This window comes from Lissotriton vulgaris, chromosome 3_1 (genome assembly GCF_964263255.1).
Source record: "Lissotriton vulgaris chromosome 3_1, aLisVul1.2, whole genome shotgun sequence".
Classification (NCBI taxonomy): Eukaryota; Metazoa; Chordata; class Amphibia; order Caudata; family Salamandridae; genus Lissotriton; species Lissotriton vulgaris.
Window position 1 is genome coordinate 560,060,571 of NC_141689.1, and position 16,733 is coordinate 560,077,303.

The following is a 16,733-nucleotide window of genomic DNA, read 5'->3' on the forward strand; positions in this document are numbered from 1 at the left end:
CATGCCCCCTTTGGGCAAATTGGCACAGCACAAAAATCTTTATATTAAACACTTTATCCCATGTAGCTGTCGCAAAAGTCCTTCGAGGCATTGTCAGCAAAGTCGATCATCCTTGCTGTGCTCTTTGACTTCAGATCTTGTGGCATGCTCCTTATTGACCAATGGCAGTGCGTTTTCATAAACACCTCATTTTTACCTCACCCTGCCTTTGTAGCTGTCGCAAAAGTCCTTCGAGGCATTGTCAGCAAAGTCGATCATCCTTGCCGTGCTCTTTGACTTCAGATCTTGTGGCATGCTCCTTATTGACCAATGGCAGTGCGTTTTCATAAACACCTCATTTTTACCTCACCCTGCCTTAGCCATTCAATGGAAGGAGCTAAGATCTCAAAAGTCTCCTTGTTTTAGCTGGGGCGCCTCAGTTCCTTATTTTGCCCTCGCCACCCCTCACCCCTCTTTCTCTAACTTTCCGGCCCTCCATCGCCGCCGGCCGTCAAGCATTTTCGGCCTGCAGTCAGAGCTTGTTGAATCTGTGTTAAATGTGCACAGCTTCCCGCTTGTTTTTTTAGCTGGGGCGCCTCGCCATGCGTAGGTAGATAGCCTTATTTGACATGATAAGAGCTCCTTCCATCACCCCACCCCACCCACTATTTCTCGTTTTTTTTCTCCTAGGGATAAATTATTTCTGTGTATTGCGTGTGTCTGTACTGTGCACAGTCATTTCACTTTATGCGCCTCATGCAAAGTTACTCCTGTTGGCGCTTTATAAACTATTTCTCCCTCAAAGATATAAGCTAGTCAAAAAGCAAACAAAAGTCTCCCTCTGCCTTCCCGAACACGCTCAGCAGCTGGTTTCTCCTCGTCCCCCAATCAACCCCCTCCCTGCTTGATTAATGGCTTTGCATTTGCACGGGATAGCAGTAAACATGCCAGAGGCGCCAGCAGAGGCCAAGCCACACAGAGACATTCTCCTTAAGTGTTGTTTCCCCTGGGAGCAGAGTATTTTACGCTCAAATCCAAAACCTACAAAAAGTTGTTCTTTTTTCAAATTATTAATTAAAAGCCATTGTTATTTGTAATATCAAGACATCTAAGTCACGTAAATACAACACACATTGCATTACAAATGCTATAGGTGTCACATTTGCAAAAGTTAAAACTATTGACATTGTAACTGACAAAGCTATTAATTTTGCTACTTTCAAAACCAACACATAAATAAAAAAAGTGTCATTTACAATAGCAATAGCTCAAACTTTCCTAATGCGAGACCTATTGCATTACCAATGCTTGTTTTCCTCTCTTTCTGCCTCACATTTTTTTCCACCAATTCTTTTTCATGTGGCCTTTGGCAGTGGTGAGGCGCCCAGAGGCCTATCAGTGCTGAGGCGCAGGTGCACCTTTCTAAAATGGTGAGATGGGTGAGCTTCATAAAATGGACGCCTGCTAGAAATTACCTCAGAGCTCTGACCCATAGGATAGCATTAGGGGTTTCCAGAACCTTCCGGTCCACTCTAGTGACGTAATGCAGTGCTACTGCCCCATGTGCTTGTACATATGAAGTTTAATATGTCCAACATACTTGTGGATTGAAATACATTTTACATTCACAAGAAAATGTCTCCCTGGCTTTCTCCCCCTTTGGATTTAATCCGTTGCAATTAATTGTGCCTTATATACTTGACCTACGAAGAATACCCTTGACATACTGTTGTTTATTACAGATTATTGCCCTAGTCTCCTTGGGGTTTATGAGCTACATCCTGTAGTCTGATGCTGCTTGCAGTCAAAGACAGCAGACTCAAGACCCTTCCTATATGTATTGTTTGTTTATGAATTATTTTGATTATAGGAGACTGGTGGGACCAACAAAGTGATCTGTACGTCAGACCTGATCAAGCAACTAACCAGGTCTCAAAATGTTGTATGGGTTAATATGTCCCTCCCCCCACCAGCTAACATGACATTTCATCAGACCTGCATCATACTTCTAAACGGAAATAAAAATTTGATGAACATCCTTAACCCCTTTGCCGAGGGGCTAATTCCTCTGCGACGCTTGGAGGAGGGGGCCGCGCACGGCGCCGCGTTGCTTGCGACAAGCTCAGCTTGTCATGCAGCACGGTGGCACTGTGCTCATGACGAGCTGAGCTCGTCATGACCACGCCCAGAACAATAGAACGCCCAGCACAGCAGGGGAATTATCCCCACCTGGGCGCACCGCGGTAGTCATGACGAGCTCAGCTCGTCATGAGCACAGCGCCACATGACGAACTGAGCTCGTCCTGAGCAGCGAAGGTGTTAAAATGAACAGGCCAGAACATTAACTAAAGCCTTATGGTACTAGCTGCGAAGGCCTACAACAATCGGGCCAGAAGTCCTGAAAAGTGAACATAAAAGGAAGCTATTTAGACGTAGGCCGCAAAGGTATATTCTGCATTAGTCTTAGTTGTGGGGGTTTTTTTGAGGGAGCTCTTGGATGCCACTTGGGTTTGAAGTGCTACATGTACATGCTATTGCTGATGATTATGAATATGGGCTACAAGCCCTGGTCATCACAGCATACAAGGAGTGTCAACACCTCCCCACATTCAGTCTGCATCACCTTCACAGCAAACTCAAATCAACAATGCGCCTCCTCTAGGTTTTTCTCCTAAGGACATTGGAGATGGCTTCAGTGGAATACACCCCTATCCGAGATGCAATCAGTCCTCCCTTTCTGAGATGAGACAATTCATAAGACCCTTCATGGCTGATAACCTGCTCTCCTACTCACCACAGCCTCCCCCCTTTATCCAATATACCAATCACTAGTGTGCAGTGCCATCGTTGCTATCCTAGCTACCAGTCATTCATCTGCGAATTAAACACACTAAATTACGGATGTTCTTAAGTACCACTATTGCAGGGGACTCCAACCTTTTCTGTAGTGAGAGCTACTTATGCTAAAGGAAAATTCTACCGAGCTAGTAGCACATTTTATCACTGTACAATAGTGACAATGTATGCTAGCAATACACTATGACCTCCCTAAGCAGGATTATCAGTAGTGACCACATAAGCATTCCGTGCAAGGCTACCAGCAAAAATGCCAGGAATCAGGAAAACGTTTACAGTATTAAATGTCTTCACCAGACTAATGAAGTAGCATTCAAATCATCACATTCTCTGTGGCAAAATGGAAATGACCACAGTAATAAGTCTAAATGTGTTCCTGAATTGCAACCTTTTGTCTTTTCAGCATTTAAATTTCTGAGATTACACATATTTTTTTCAATCAAATGGAGCTTTCCATTTTGGACAAACTCAATTTTACGGAAAGAAAGACTTTTGGCTTTAAAATATTTGTTTTCATTTTTATGAAATACAGACAGCTTGTCATTTTTATCGACAACTCACATGTACAAATACCTCACATGACCAGATACTGCTACGAATGCCCATGTAATAGAATCATAGGTCATGGATAGTTACCATAATGCCATGGATCACTATTGTGCAAAGGCTTAACAAAACGACTGCTAGGATGGCTATCATTATGTCAGAAATGGTTAAAGGTAGACCAGTCATGCTCTTACTGTGTCCATGATAGATGCAGGTAATGTAATGTAATGTCATTGTAATTTGTAGGTGTATGGCTACATTAAGAAAAGTTTTCCAGCGCTAGCCTCCTCACAACATCATCATCCGCCGTGCAATACCAATCAAAATCGATAGAAGAATTAGACCGATGTTAACAACCAGGTTTTAAGGAGCTTATGATAAGCTTAAATGATTTACAGGCTTTCAGCATCTGTGGCAAGGTGTTCCAGAGTTTAGTTCCTAAAAACACAAAAGCCATACCACCTTGATGAATTTTCTTGACTCTCGTAACCACTGCCAAAGTCAGGTTGACTTGAAAGGCGGGAACGTTTGGGTATATACCACGACACAAGATGTCTCAGATACATGGGACCTGTTTGAAAGAGGCACTTATGCATATAGCATAAGGCCTTACATTTGACTTGACGATCTATTGGCAGCCAATAGAGCATCTATAACAAGCTGCCTGAAGAAGTGAATTTGGGAGTGTGGAGGAGAAGGCATGCCGGCAGTATGCAACATCTACACCAAGAATGTCCAAAATAGTCAAGTATGGCCATTATATGTCTTTGGCACTATTATGCCCATGAATAGACAAAATTGTGTCACACATAACATTCTTAAGAAGGGGGTTAGTATACACATTTGGCAGTCCTTGACACCAGGTGTAGCTTCCAGGAAGCAACACTGTTTATTAGGGTGGGACACAATGTCAGACAATCCACACATAAATGGATGCAGAGGAGGCTTTCAATTGTCTCTACTCTAGATCATACCCTGTTCTCCTCAGTTTTTAAACTGTTCATGCACACCTTATCTAACGTATTTTAACTATGGGTCCTACAGTCCCACACTTGGGTGGGACAGCCTTGGTGACTGCTTAGGCTAATGCTACACAGTTCTTTCATGGTCCATTGTTCACACACAAGGTGCGCCTAGGAGAGTAGGGCCTACAACATGGCCAAGCTGTGTGTGACTTAGTTAGATTGATATTGGATACAGATGTTCATGTGGCAGGCCCCATAGACCGATACAATGAGTGTTTGAGTTTTAGCATGAGGCCCTGCCATTGGTTTGGCTGGCAGTCACTGTAAGGGTCTTGAGATGAGAAGTGCGGCCTTATTTAATATGCAGAGACTATCTCAATGAGACACTGGGTTTGGCGTCACATCTGAGAGCTACTTTGAGGGTATTGGTGTGCTACCAGTAACTCCCGAGCTACTCGTTGGGAGACCCCTGCACTATTGTTTGCTCGGTATGGCATTTTTAACAGAAAGGCTTGTTTCTGGTAAAGTAAACATTTAGGGAGAGCGTTTTCTCCAGCAAAAATGTATCTTTCAGGTGTTCTTTTTTTCTAAATTGAGTCAGTTGTCCAAATGTTTATAGCTGTTCTAACTCTAAGGGATAAACTGCACGATTCAGCTTTCAAAATGGTCCACATGCTCCTCAGCCCCAGTTTGCAACAATCAATTATGCTCTCCCCCTGTGTGAACAATTTACATAGGGCCCCGTAGACCAGAACACTTCTTGGCGCAAGAGACTCAACCTTTTACTATAAAGAGTAGTTCAAAATATATCCAAAAAGATATTATCAATTTTATGAAGTTCTAAAGGAAAAATGGAGGCAATTGTTGCCTTTGTGCAGATCATGGTGGGAAACAAATCGTTCTCAATTCAGTAATCCACTAATTTAGAAGTAAGACATTTAACAGGTAGCTGGAAGATCTGATTACTTAAACAAAAGAAAAATTACCAACGTACATGTATTTTTCAAGTAAGTCATGAAACATTAATTAATTATCTTTCACATAATAATAATACCAGTATTTGTAAAGCGCACAGCTACCTCCGAAGTGGTGTCCCGGCGCTGGGGGCCCTCGGGAAGATTAAGCAAGATATTGCCCAGAGTCACATGGTGCTGGGCTAACCTGCTGCCGGCACCGGGGACAAACCGTGAACCCGTAGCCTGGAGTCAGGTACCCTGGCCGCTGCGCCACACCTCTTCCACATACATGGTCCAATTCGAAATTAGGCACAATAAGATAAGTTTGGCAGATGAAGTCACTTTAAATGTTGCAGGAAACAAACTGAAGCAGGACAATTGGTCCATTGGCACTACTTTGCACAAGGGAATTTTAACAGTGTGCTATCCATGTAAGCTCAGAATTTCATTTTGCTGTAAAAATTGGATTAAGGATAAACGCCAACAAACTGCCAACCACGGTCTTGGTTTGACAGGATGAAGGCAAGTTGTTTTTAAGTTCAAAGATCTGAAGACATCAACAAAGAAGAACTAGTATTACTGCTGACTAACTTTTCGATCAAATGATTTTCTTTGATATGCAGCAGCATTAGTATAGCATAATATGCAGAAATGCGTAAAGCAGGAGAGTGGAGTAAGAGATATTAAGTCAAAAAGCAGTGAGGATAGGCATTACCTGCTATAATGATAGGTCGAGTCTGTGTCTTTGCAGTAAAGCTTGTCAAAGGTGTTCGCTTATCTGAAGATTTCTGCGGATGGAACAATTCTCACATGACGAGTGTTATCTCCCTTGACACCAAAGGAACACGTCTATGATTTACTCTGAAGTAGTCTGTTGGCGCTTTGATGGACCATGAAAATATAACTAACTAATCCACTCAATGAGGACAGTTAACAAGGGATTTTGATTTATAAGCATCTTTCGTTTTAACAAGAGAATACTACATGGACCTTTTATCATCCAAGATACAAATAAACTATTCTTTTTGAATTTGGATTCAGGAAGAAGGTAGATAAAAGTCTGATTGATTTTCAGTTTGAATCACACTAATTCGTCTAGTCCCGCAGTTCTTAACCTTTTGACTTCCGTCGACTTCCAATGAATCACTTCTGGAAGCCAGAGATGACCTCATCTTAGTAATTTATTTGTACGATTTGGACGTCAAAATAAAAACAAACAGAGAAGCAAGTTTACAACATATAAATACGTGAATATGGAATATTTTATTTCCTTCGTAATTAAAAAGTACACTCAAATCGAAATTTAAAGGGGAGGTTGGATCTTTTCAAAATGTAGTTTTATTTCTAAAATATAAACCATATGCTAGACTCTGGTATATAACATTGTCTTTTCTGCTCCAAACGTATGCTCTCTTTTTGTCGGCACATACAAATGCATCTCCAATTGACGCGAGCAACTATTCATACTAAATTCAGTTTGTTGTATTTGCGCTGCACCCACCAATAAGAATAACAAAAGTTTTAGCTCCCAATTTTAAATTACTTCACACACAGTGTTTTAAAACTTTCAATTTAAATGTTTTGCTTACTGATGTACATGTACTTTATAGCTCTGGTATTTATTTCATTTTATAAGCATTTGTAGACCTTCTCAGTATTCATCGCGGTTCAGAACCACTGGTCTAGTCAGTTCGGTCTGGTTTCTATGGCTTACACTGCACTTCTTTCTTAAGTATAGGTTTACTGCAGGTACCTGGGAGCTTGCAAAATGGACATTTAAGATAGGATCTCAAGCCTGAGGAGAAGTCCTTGGGACAACAAGGACATGGACACTACCAATGATGCGGTTAATCAGGAGCAATAAGGATCATCCTTGTTTTAGGTTTAAGTTTGCAGATTTACATAGTGCGGCTTATCACCCATGAGAGTATCCAGGCACTGTCCATGGGCAGGGGAGAGAAGTGATTATCCCAGAATAACAAGATGTTGCGCTGAGACTCTAACCTGGATCCCCAGCTCCCGAGTCAGCAGCTCTGGATCCCCGGCTCCCGAGTCAGCAGCTCTGGCCCCTGCACCACATCTTACTTTTGGAAGGACAAGGAATGAAGGAAAGGCAGAGATATGAATCAGACCGGTCAATGAAAAAACACATTCTCTTGGATTTTGGCTCTGAAACCTGGACACGCATTCTTTGCATTTATCACTTGAGCAGTGGCAAGCATCCACTAGCTCAAGCTCTTCAAGGAGATGCCTGCTTCACCATCTGCCATCCTCTTCTGTAAGACCATAAGATGAATTGATGTGAAAATACCAAGCCCAAAAGTTTTGAGCCTCCCATGACGGCATTTTAAATCTCCTCCATAGATTACGCAGATACTACATTATTGTTTTATTTACCATCTGGATCAGCATGGAGCGACCAGTCGTAGATGGAGCGGAGGACTTCAGAGCTAACTAGACTGCACTAGCGTATTTGTGTGATACAGTTGTACGCCAGCTGACTGACATCTAATCTGCAATTATATTTCTGCACATATTTCTAACATTGATATTGCCCAAGGTTACATAAAGAGATTAATATAGCTCCGGTTATCCCTACCATCCCGCTTTCCTCTGCAGCTATCTGCTCCCTGACTGTCACAGTCTAAAGATGCAACATGACAGGAAATTTCCAGTGTCCATCGTTCCTCGAAGGTTTACCATTTAAGGACAGCAGACATGACAATGGAGTCTAGGAAATGAACGTATAACGCGCCTTCCACTTTCTACATAGACACTATGCAGGTCATTACTGGGTATTAGGGCAGCTTCCCATGGAGAGGATTGTTGTAAGTGTGCCATTGCTATTCCTGAATACTTGCTGCAAAAAATGTAAACCTACATAAACCCCGAGCAAATAACTTGAAGATCTGTATGCGATGCGAAGACAGAAATCCAGCTTAGAAAATAAACTCACCTGCTAAAGGGATAAAGATGTCATTCCTATCCCCTTTGCATTGTAAAGCACTCAAATCTGGAAATAATTCCCTTCCTTGGAGGACAGAAAATGAGATTGCCTATTTTCTCAACCACTGAATTCTATTTTATACAAAATAGATAGACCAATACATATGTCAAAGCAAATCTGCAATTTAACAAATCGAGGAGAAAGAGGGCGCGTGAGCATGTGTGTGAATGTTAGCAGCCAGTTTACTCATTTCAAAAGCCAGGAAATTAAACGATTTATTGGTAATTCCGGGCAGTGAAATATTATTTTGATTCAAAAGCAAGCAAATAGTTAACCAACAAACTTCACTGTTCCAAACCCACAGAAATTAGATAAGATATTAAACAGTACCATATTCTGTTGTTTATAGTACAACACGAGAAAAGCAAATATCACCAGTTGATTTAAGCGGTGCACGAGTTGAAGTAAATGCACATTTTTTTTAAACAGCATTTTCATTAGGTTAGTAATATTCAGTGAATAAGATACTTACCTCTGACAAAAATGTTTGGGCAGATTTCTGTGCTCCTACATGCAGCAAGTATTCATATACATAAAGCGCTAACCTGGAAGAGGAAAGAAATACCAGTGAGTGAGTGCAAGAAGTCTATCACCCTTAGATCATACCTTCAATGACAAGCAAACTGTTTTACATCCGTGATATCAGGTGAAGTTCTAAGAAACAAATTACTTCAACTTCTTCCTACCCCATTCCAATTCAAATAGAATTATTGAGAAACAATGAGCCCTAGAACTTCAATCGCACAGAATAAGCCAAGAAGCGCTCTAGGCTTGCGAGACTGGACCAATGTGAACCCAAACCATAATGTCAGTACAGAGCGCACGCCCAGTAATAGGAAGGACTGTGTGGAAATCCGCCTCCAAATTATGAAAGCGTGGGATACCTTAAAGCTGATCCGTGGGCAGATAGACCCCGATATTAACTGAAGCTGCTGAAAATCTTTTAAATTGGGTGCGGGTGAAATGTAAACTGTGAATTGCAATAGTTGGGCAGAGAGTAATAGCACGCCCCTTCATGTTAGTTCAAAGGCATTTCACTCTCCCCACCACTGGAAGAATATATATATATATATATATATATATATCCACAGAAATGGCTCCAACACTCGCAGCCCAACGGCGCTCTTGACACCGGTGCCGACTACAAAGCATAGCCCCGCTTTTCTATAGTCATGCAAAGCTATCAGCCGATAGCGAAAGTCAGCACTCAACAAGGGTGTAGTTTTCCCAAAGTTCACGATTTATTGCAAGATAGCAGCATACATCGCACAACACCAACGCGTTTCGCAACCCACTGTTGCTTGATCACGGTAGGGATACAATGTTGCCCTTCACTTTTGTATTTTAGAAAAAAAAACGCCTCAAACATTCTATTGATCTCACTTCCTGTCCCACGACAGGAAGTGGTCTGGGAAATGTAGTTTTTTAAATAAAAGTAAGCATTTGGGTTAGGAATAGCGCTGTTTTGACAATCCCATTCTTGTACAGTGTCTGATGTCACAATTTATCCTTATGAACATTATAACTTGGCCATCCACTTCTCCAAATACAACTATGGTGGACATTGCTAGTGAGATGTGACCTCCTCGTGTGAAGGTACACACACAGTAAGACGGTAATAATTAAATTTAACATTTGACAGGGGTATGGACGCCCACTAAGTGGGCCAATTCATCCAATGTGACATATTTAATAGAGCTCTCTGGTGAGCAAATATGCTAATTTTGCACATTCAATTTAGCCCTCCAGTGGGCTAATGGACATCACAAGGTTACCCCCTTTTATTTGAATTAAAATTATGCCTTCCATTTTCACTTCCGGTAGAATTAGTATGTTGAGCCCAAATTAATTTTGCCAGTTATCAGATCATGATTCTTTTGCAATGGGTACGCTGTTCCTTAATAATTCATTTCCTTCCCACATTCATACATATAATACATTTAGCATGTTTACTATTGGACTCTGTTTCTCATTGCAAAGAAATTGGTTCCGTATTTACAACAGGTCTCAAAGTGTCTAGAGTGTCATAAGTGTACATAGAGTTCCTCACTCTGATTTAAGCCCCAAGGGCTCATCGTCCGAAAGTTTAGAATTTGCCTGGATTCTCTGCACCTCAGTTGTTTTTCTTGGTCTCCACCCCTTTCATGTGGTAACACACATTCCAGTGCATATGTTTTTAAAAGTTTCCAATCACTGTTATGCATTAGTTCCATGTGTTTTGCAACAGCATTATTTTTGTCTTTATTTACTGTGGCTCTGATATGCTCCAGGATGCGTAATTTGAATTGTTTTTTCGTGCTTCCAATATATTTCATTGCGCATGGGCATTCAATTACATAAACCACGTGTGTACTTGTGCAGTCTATTAGTTGGTTGATTTTCCCCATTCTTTTGTTGGGCAGCATTACTTCTTTTTTGTTTGTGGCAATTAGGCAAACTTTACATCGTTGACATTTGATGAAACCTTTTGTATTCATCCATTGGATTCCTTTTTTCTTTTTTGTCTTATCTTGGAAGTGGCTCTGTATCAATCTGTCTCTTAGGTTTTTGGCTCGGCGGTATGTGACCAGTGGATGATTGCCCATTAATTTCCCCACTGTTTGGTCTAATTGCAATAACTTCCAATTTTTTCTCAGAGTATTGACAATTTGTTTTGATTCCCTTGTGTAATCCAAAATTAGTCTCACTTTTCTTTCATTAGGCACTCTTTCCTGGGTGGTGTTCACTACTGTTTTTTTCGTTATCAAGGCATCTTTTCGTTTCTTTTGGTTTGCTCTTTGCCACCCTTTTTCGATGATGGCTTTGTGGTATCCTCTGGTTTTGAATCTTTGAGCCATGTTTTTGCTTTTTGACTCCCATTCTTTTTCTTCCGAGCATATTCTTCTTACTCTTAGAAACTCCCCATATGGTATGTTTTCCTTGATTGAGGGTTTGTGGAAACTGTCATAGTGCAAAATTGAATTAGTTGCTGTGTCTTTTCTATGCAGTGTTGTTTCCACCTTGTTGTTTCGTATGTAGATTTCTGTATCTAGAAAAATAGCTCTTTCTTTACTTATCTGGTATGTAAAGCGGATGTTTGAAGTAGAGGAATTGAGAATCTGGAAATAGTTCTCAAATTCCAAAGCTGTTCCTTCCCAAATTATCAGAAGATCGTCTATATATCTTACCCATTTGGCGATTTTCTCCACATAAAAGTCATTCTCCGTGTGCCAAGCGATCTGTTGTTCCCACCACCCCATTGTGAGGCATGCATATGCTGGACTGAATGAGAAACCCATGGCGCAGCCATGGATTTGTTGGTAGATCTCTTCTCCGAAAAGAAAAACATTTTGGGTTAGGCACATTTCCACCATGTCCATCAGCATTTGATTATGTTGATTGAATTGAATTTTTCGTTCTTTCAAAAAGGATGCACAAGCCTTCAGACCAATGTTGTTGTCAATAGTCGTGTACAGAGACACGACATCCATTGTCACCAATAGATAGTTTTGTTGCCATGGTAAGTCGTCTAGATGTTTCAAGAGGTCTGTTGTATCACGTAAGTATGAGCTTAAGCTGGTAACGAACGGCATAAGGAAAAAATCAATGTAGTTTGCAATTGGCTCCATGAGGGACCCTTTCAATGACACAATGGGTCTCCCTGGTGGTTTTAGTGGGTTCTTGTGTACTTTCGGTAGAAAGTAAATTGTAGCCATTTTAGGATGATCTGTACACAAAAATTTCTTCTCATCTGTGTCTATTAGATTTTGATTATTCCACAATTGAAGTTTTAGATCTAATTTTTCTTTGTAGATTTTCGTTGGATTTGTTTCTAATTTCCTGTAATATTTCTTGTTGTCCAACTGTAGGTGTGCCTCAGCCACATAATCAATTGTGTTCAGGATGACGATATTTCCGCCCTTGTCGGCGGACTTTATTGTTATTGTTTTATCATCTTTCAAATTATTCAGAGCAGTTCTTTCATCTTTGGATAGGTTGTCTTTGTACTTTTGTCCTTTGATTTTATAAATATCTTTGACAATAGCTTCTTGGAATAAGTCAATTTTGTTCCCTTGAGGCAATTGGGGATAGAATTTTGAGGGTGCTTTCATCCCACTTAACCCTGCACCTTTTTGTTGGACTGTTTGGGATTCAGAGATAAAATCTCCCTCATTGTCTGTATCCATATTCGTGAGTAATGTCAATGCTGGTAGATCCGCTGTTGTTAATCTCTCTCCTATGCTGGATGTATCTGTGATTTTTTGTTTTCTATTTTTTGCATATGTTGCCATTTTTTCATTTTCTTCAAAGGTTTTCATAAGTTTTATCTTCCTGATATATTTGTATATATCAATTCTCGTCTGTGCTATATCCATTGATTTCGATGGGCAGAATGTTATTCCTCTATTTAGTAAAGATGTTTCATATTCAGTGATATTTCTATGAGACAAGTTCAAAACCACCAATTCATCTTGCATTGTGTTGTCTATTTGCCCTTCTTCTGACGCATCGATCTCGTTTCCGTGCCTATGGTTTCTGATCCATTTTTTCCCCTTTGTCCCCTTCTGGTTGTTTTTTTTGGGATGTTCCTGATCTGGGTACCCATCTGCGTCCTCGACCTCTTCCTCTGGTACTTTGGTTTTGACTGAACTCCCAAGTCCTTTGTTCTAATACCAGTCTCATATCCCCTAAAAAATCCTTGTTAATTGGGTCTGGGTTTTGTGCCCCATCTTCACTTGTTCCAGTAGACGTCAATGATGTTGCACTTGATGAACTTTGTTTATTGAAACCTTTGTTTTGTTTTTTGAAAATATCAAATTTTCTGGCATATGTAAATATGCATCCATTGGTATAGTCCTCCTCATCTCTTAGGAATTTAGATTGTTTGCGGTTTCTTACCACTTCTTCATGTTTGCTCACATATTTTTCCAACTCTTCTTTAAATTTACTTTGTTCTGGGGTAAGTTCCAAAGCTGCCAGTTCTTTTTCCAATTCCGCCAATTCCTCTTTTATTTTAGTGAGCGCAACCTCTAGATGTTTTATAAGGATTTTGATTAATCCCAGAGATGATTCCAAAATGAATTCGCCCCATTCATTTAATAATTCATCCGATACATCCTGTTGGCTAGGCATTAGTGAGATCCTTAGTCCTCTTGGGACTCTTTTAACTTCAATGTATTTTTTCAGTGTAATTAACTCCCACCATTTATTGATTTCTTTCTTACTTAGTTTTTCCCACATCTTAAGCTTACTTTTTGTATCTGTTTTGTCCTCCTTATTTTTATTTTTATTTTTCTCTTTATCCGTTTCGATTTTTCTTTGTTCAAAGAAACGTGCGTCCAATAGTTCAGTTCTCTCGGCGTCACGTTTATCCATTTTTGTATCACCAAAAAATAATTGTGTTAAGGCTGCTTCAGAGAAAAAGGACCGGCGTACTTTTCTCCGTTTCTTTCTATTCTTGTCACTTTAATTATACTCCTATTAACCTTCTTCGTGTAGGAGTAATTGGGAACCCTTGGTGTGAGAAAAAACGTACTTTAAAGTTACTGTGTATCCTTTAATTCCGCTTATGTGTATTGTACACAAACCAGTGCGGTATTGTTTGATCAGTACTTTTGACGATTCCGTTCACAATGTAGCCAAACCCTTTACTGATTTATCAAAGGCATAATCTGTCAAAGATGCGTGTTTGAAGTACCGCGCCACAGTTTCCCGTGCTTACCTCCACCCTTCGATGTTGGTCCGCCGGGTTCTGTGCGTTTCCCTCGTCCAGACGTCCCGCTTTTCTGCCAATCAATTTCAATGGGTTGGCGTTCACCAGGACCACCTCCTTGTATCCACAGAAATGGCTCCAACACTCGCAGTCCAACGGCGCTCTTGACACCGGTGCCGACTACAAAGCAGAGCCCCGCTTTTCTATAGTCATCCAAAGCTATCAGCCGATAGCGAAAGTCAGCACTCAACAAGGGTGTAGTTTTCCCAAAGTTCACGATTTATTGCAAGATAGCAGCATACATCGCACAACACCAACGCGTTTCGCAACCCACTGTTGCTTGATCACGGTAGGGATACAATGTTGCCCTTCACTTTTGTATTTTAGAAAAAAAAACGCCTCAAACATTCTATTGATCTCACTTCCTGTCCCACGACAGGAAGTGGTCTGGGAAATGTAGTTTTTTAAATAAAAGTAAGCATTTGGGTTAGGAATAGCGCTGTTTTGACAATCCCATTCTTGTACAGTGTCTGATGTCACAATTTATCCTTATGAACATTATAACTTGGCCATCCACTTCTCCAATTACAACTATGGTGGACATTGCTAGTGAGATGTGACCTCCTCGTGTGAAGGTACACACACAGTAAGACGGTAATAATTAAATTTAACATTTGACAGGGGTATGGACGCCCACTAAGTGGGCCAATTCATCCAATGTGACATACAAACCCTCAATCAAGGAAAACATACCATATGGGGAGTTTCTAAGAGTAAGAAGAATATGCTCGGAAGAAAAAGAATGGGAGTCAAAAAGCAAAAACATGGCTCAAAGATTCAAAACCAGAGGATACCACAAAGCCATCATCGAAAAAGGGTGGCAAAGAGCAAACCAAAAGAAACGAAAAGATGCCTTGATAACGAAAAAAACAGTAGTGAACACCACCCAGGAAAGAGTGCCTAATGAAAGAAAAGTGAGACTAATTTTGGATTACACAAGAGAATCAAAACAAATTGTCAATACTCTGAGAAAAAATTGGAAGTTATTGCAATTAGACCAAACAGTGGGGAAATTAATGGGCAATCATCCACTGGTCACATACCGCCGAGCCAAAAACCTAAGAGACAGATTGATACAGAGCCACTTCCAAGATAAGACAAAAAAGAAAAAAGGAATCCAATGGATGAATACAAAAGGTTTCATCAAATGTCAACGATGTAAAGTTTGCCTAATTGCCACAAACAAAAAAGTAATGCTGCCCAACAAAAGAATGTGGAAAATCAACCAACTAATAGACTGCACAAGCACACACGTGGTTTATGTAATTGAATGCCCATGCGCAATGAAATATATTGGAAGCACGAAAAAACAATTCAAATTACGCATCCTGGAGCATATCAGAGCCACAGTAAATAAAGACAAAAATAATGCTGTTGCAAAACACATGGAACTAATGCATAACAGTGATTGGAAACTTTTAAAAACATATGCACTGGAATGTGTGTTACCACATGAAAGGGGTGGAGACCAAGAAAAACAACTAAGGTGCAGAGAATCCAGGCAAATTCTAAACTTTCGGACGATGAGCCCTTGGGGCTTAAATCAGAGTGAGGAACTCTATGTACACTTATGACACTCTAGACACTTTGAGACCTGTTGTAAATACGGAACCAATTTCTTTGCAATGAGAAACAGAGTCCAATAGTAAACATACTAAATGTATTATATGTATGAATGTGGGAAGGAAATGAATTATTAAGGAACAGCGTACCCATTGCCAAAGAATCATGATCTGATAACTGGCAAAATTAATTTGGGCTCAACATACTAATTCTACCGGAAGTGAAAATGGAAGGCATAATTTTAATTCAAATAAAAGGGGGTAATCTTGTGATGTCCATTAGCCCACTGGAGGGCTAAATTGAATGTGCAAAATTAGCATATTTGCTCACCAGAGAGCTCTATTAAATATGTCACATTGGATGAATTGGCCCACTTAGTGGGCGTCCATACCCCTGTCAAATGTTAAATTTAATTATTACCGTCTTACTGTGTGTGTACCTTCACACGAGGAGGTCACATCTCACTAGCAATGTCCACCATAGTTGTAATTGGAGAAGTGGATGGCCAAGTTATAATGTTCATAAGGATAAATTGTGACATCAGACACTGTACAAGAATGGGATTGTCAAAACAGCGCTATTCCTAACCCAAATGCTTACTTTTATTTAAAAAACTACATTTCCCAGACCACTTCCTGTCGTGGGACAGGAAGTGAGATCAATAGAATGTTTGAGGCGTTTTTTTTTCTAAAATACAAAAGTGAAGGGCAACATTGTATCCCTACCGTGATCAAGCAACAGTGGGTTGCGAAACGCGTTGGTGTTGTGCGATGTATGCTGCTATCTTGCAATAAATCGTGAACTTTGGGAAAACTACACCCTTGTTGAGTGCTGACTTTCGCTATCGGCTGATAGCTTTGGATGAATATATATATATATATATATATATATATATATATATATATATATATATATATATATATTTTTTTTTTTTTTTTTTTAAATAGAAAAAAAGCACATTTTTTAATATCACATGTACCTTCTAAAAAGCCCTATAGTTTCTGAAGGGCACTCCTGAAAATGAGGGCGAAAAACAGTGCTTTTTGCCAAATAATGTCCCTATAAATGTCTAATAGGCCATGGGTGACAGACGAAGGTCAAAAAAGGCA

At 40.1% G+C, this 16,733-nt stretch overlaps 1 protein-coding gene across 7 annotated transcripts in view; it reads right to left on the reverse strand.

Annotated features, from left to right (window-relative positions):
• Positions 1-16,733, reverse strand: part of SSBP2 (single stranded DNA binding protein 2) — an 836,850-nt gene that overhangs the window by 560,448 nt on the left and 259,669 nt on the right. For all 7 annotated transcript variants that reach the window (XM_086960847.1, XM_086960848.1, XM_086960845.1 and 4 more), the window contains exon 2: positions 8,782-8,854. In XM_086960847.1, the coding sequence (XP_086816973.1) occupies positions 8,782-8,854 (73 nt within the window). The remainder of the gene's footprint in view (positions 1-8,781; positions 8,855-16,733) is intronic.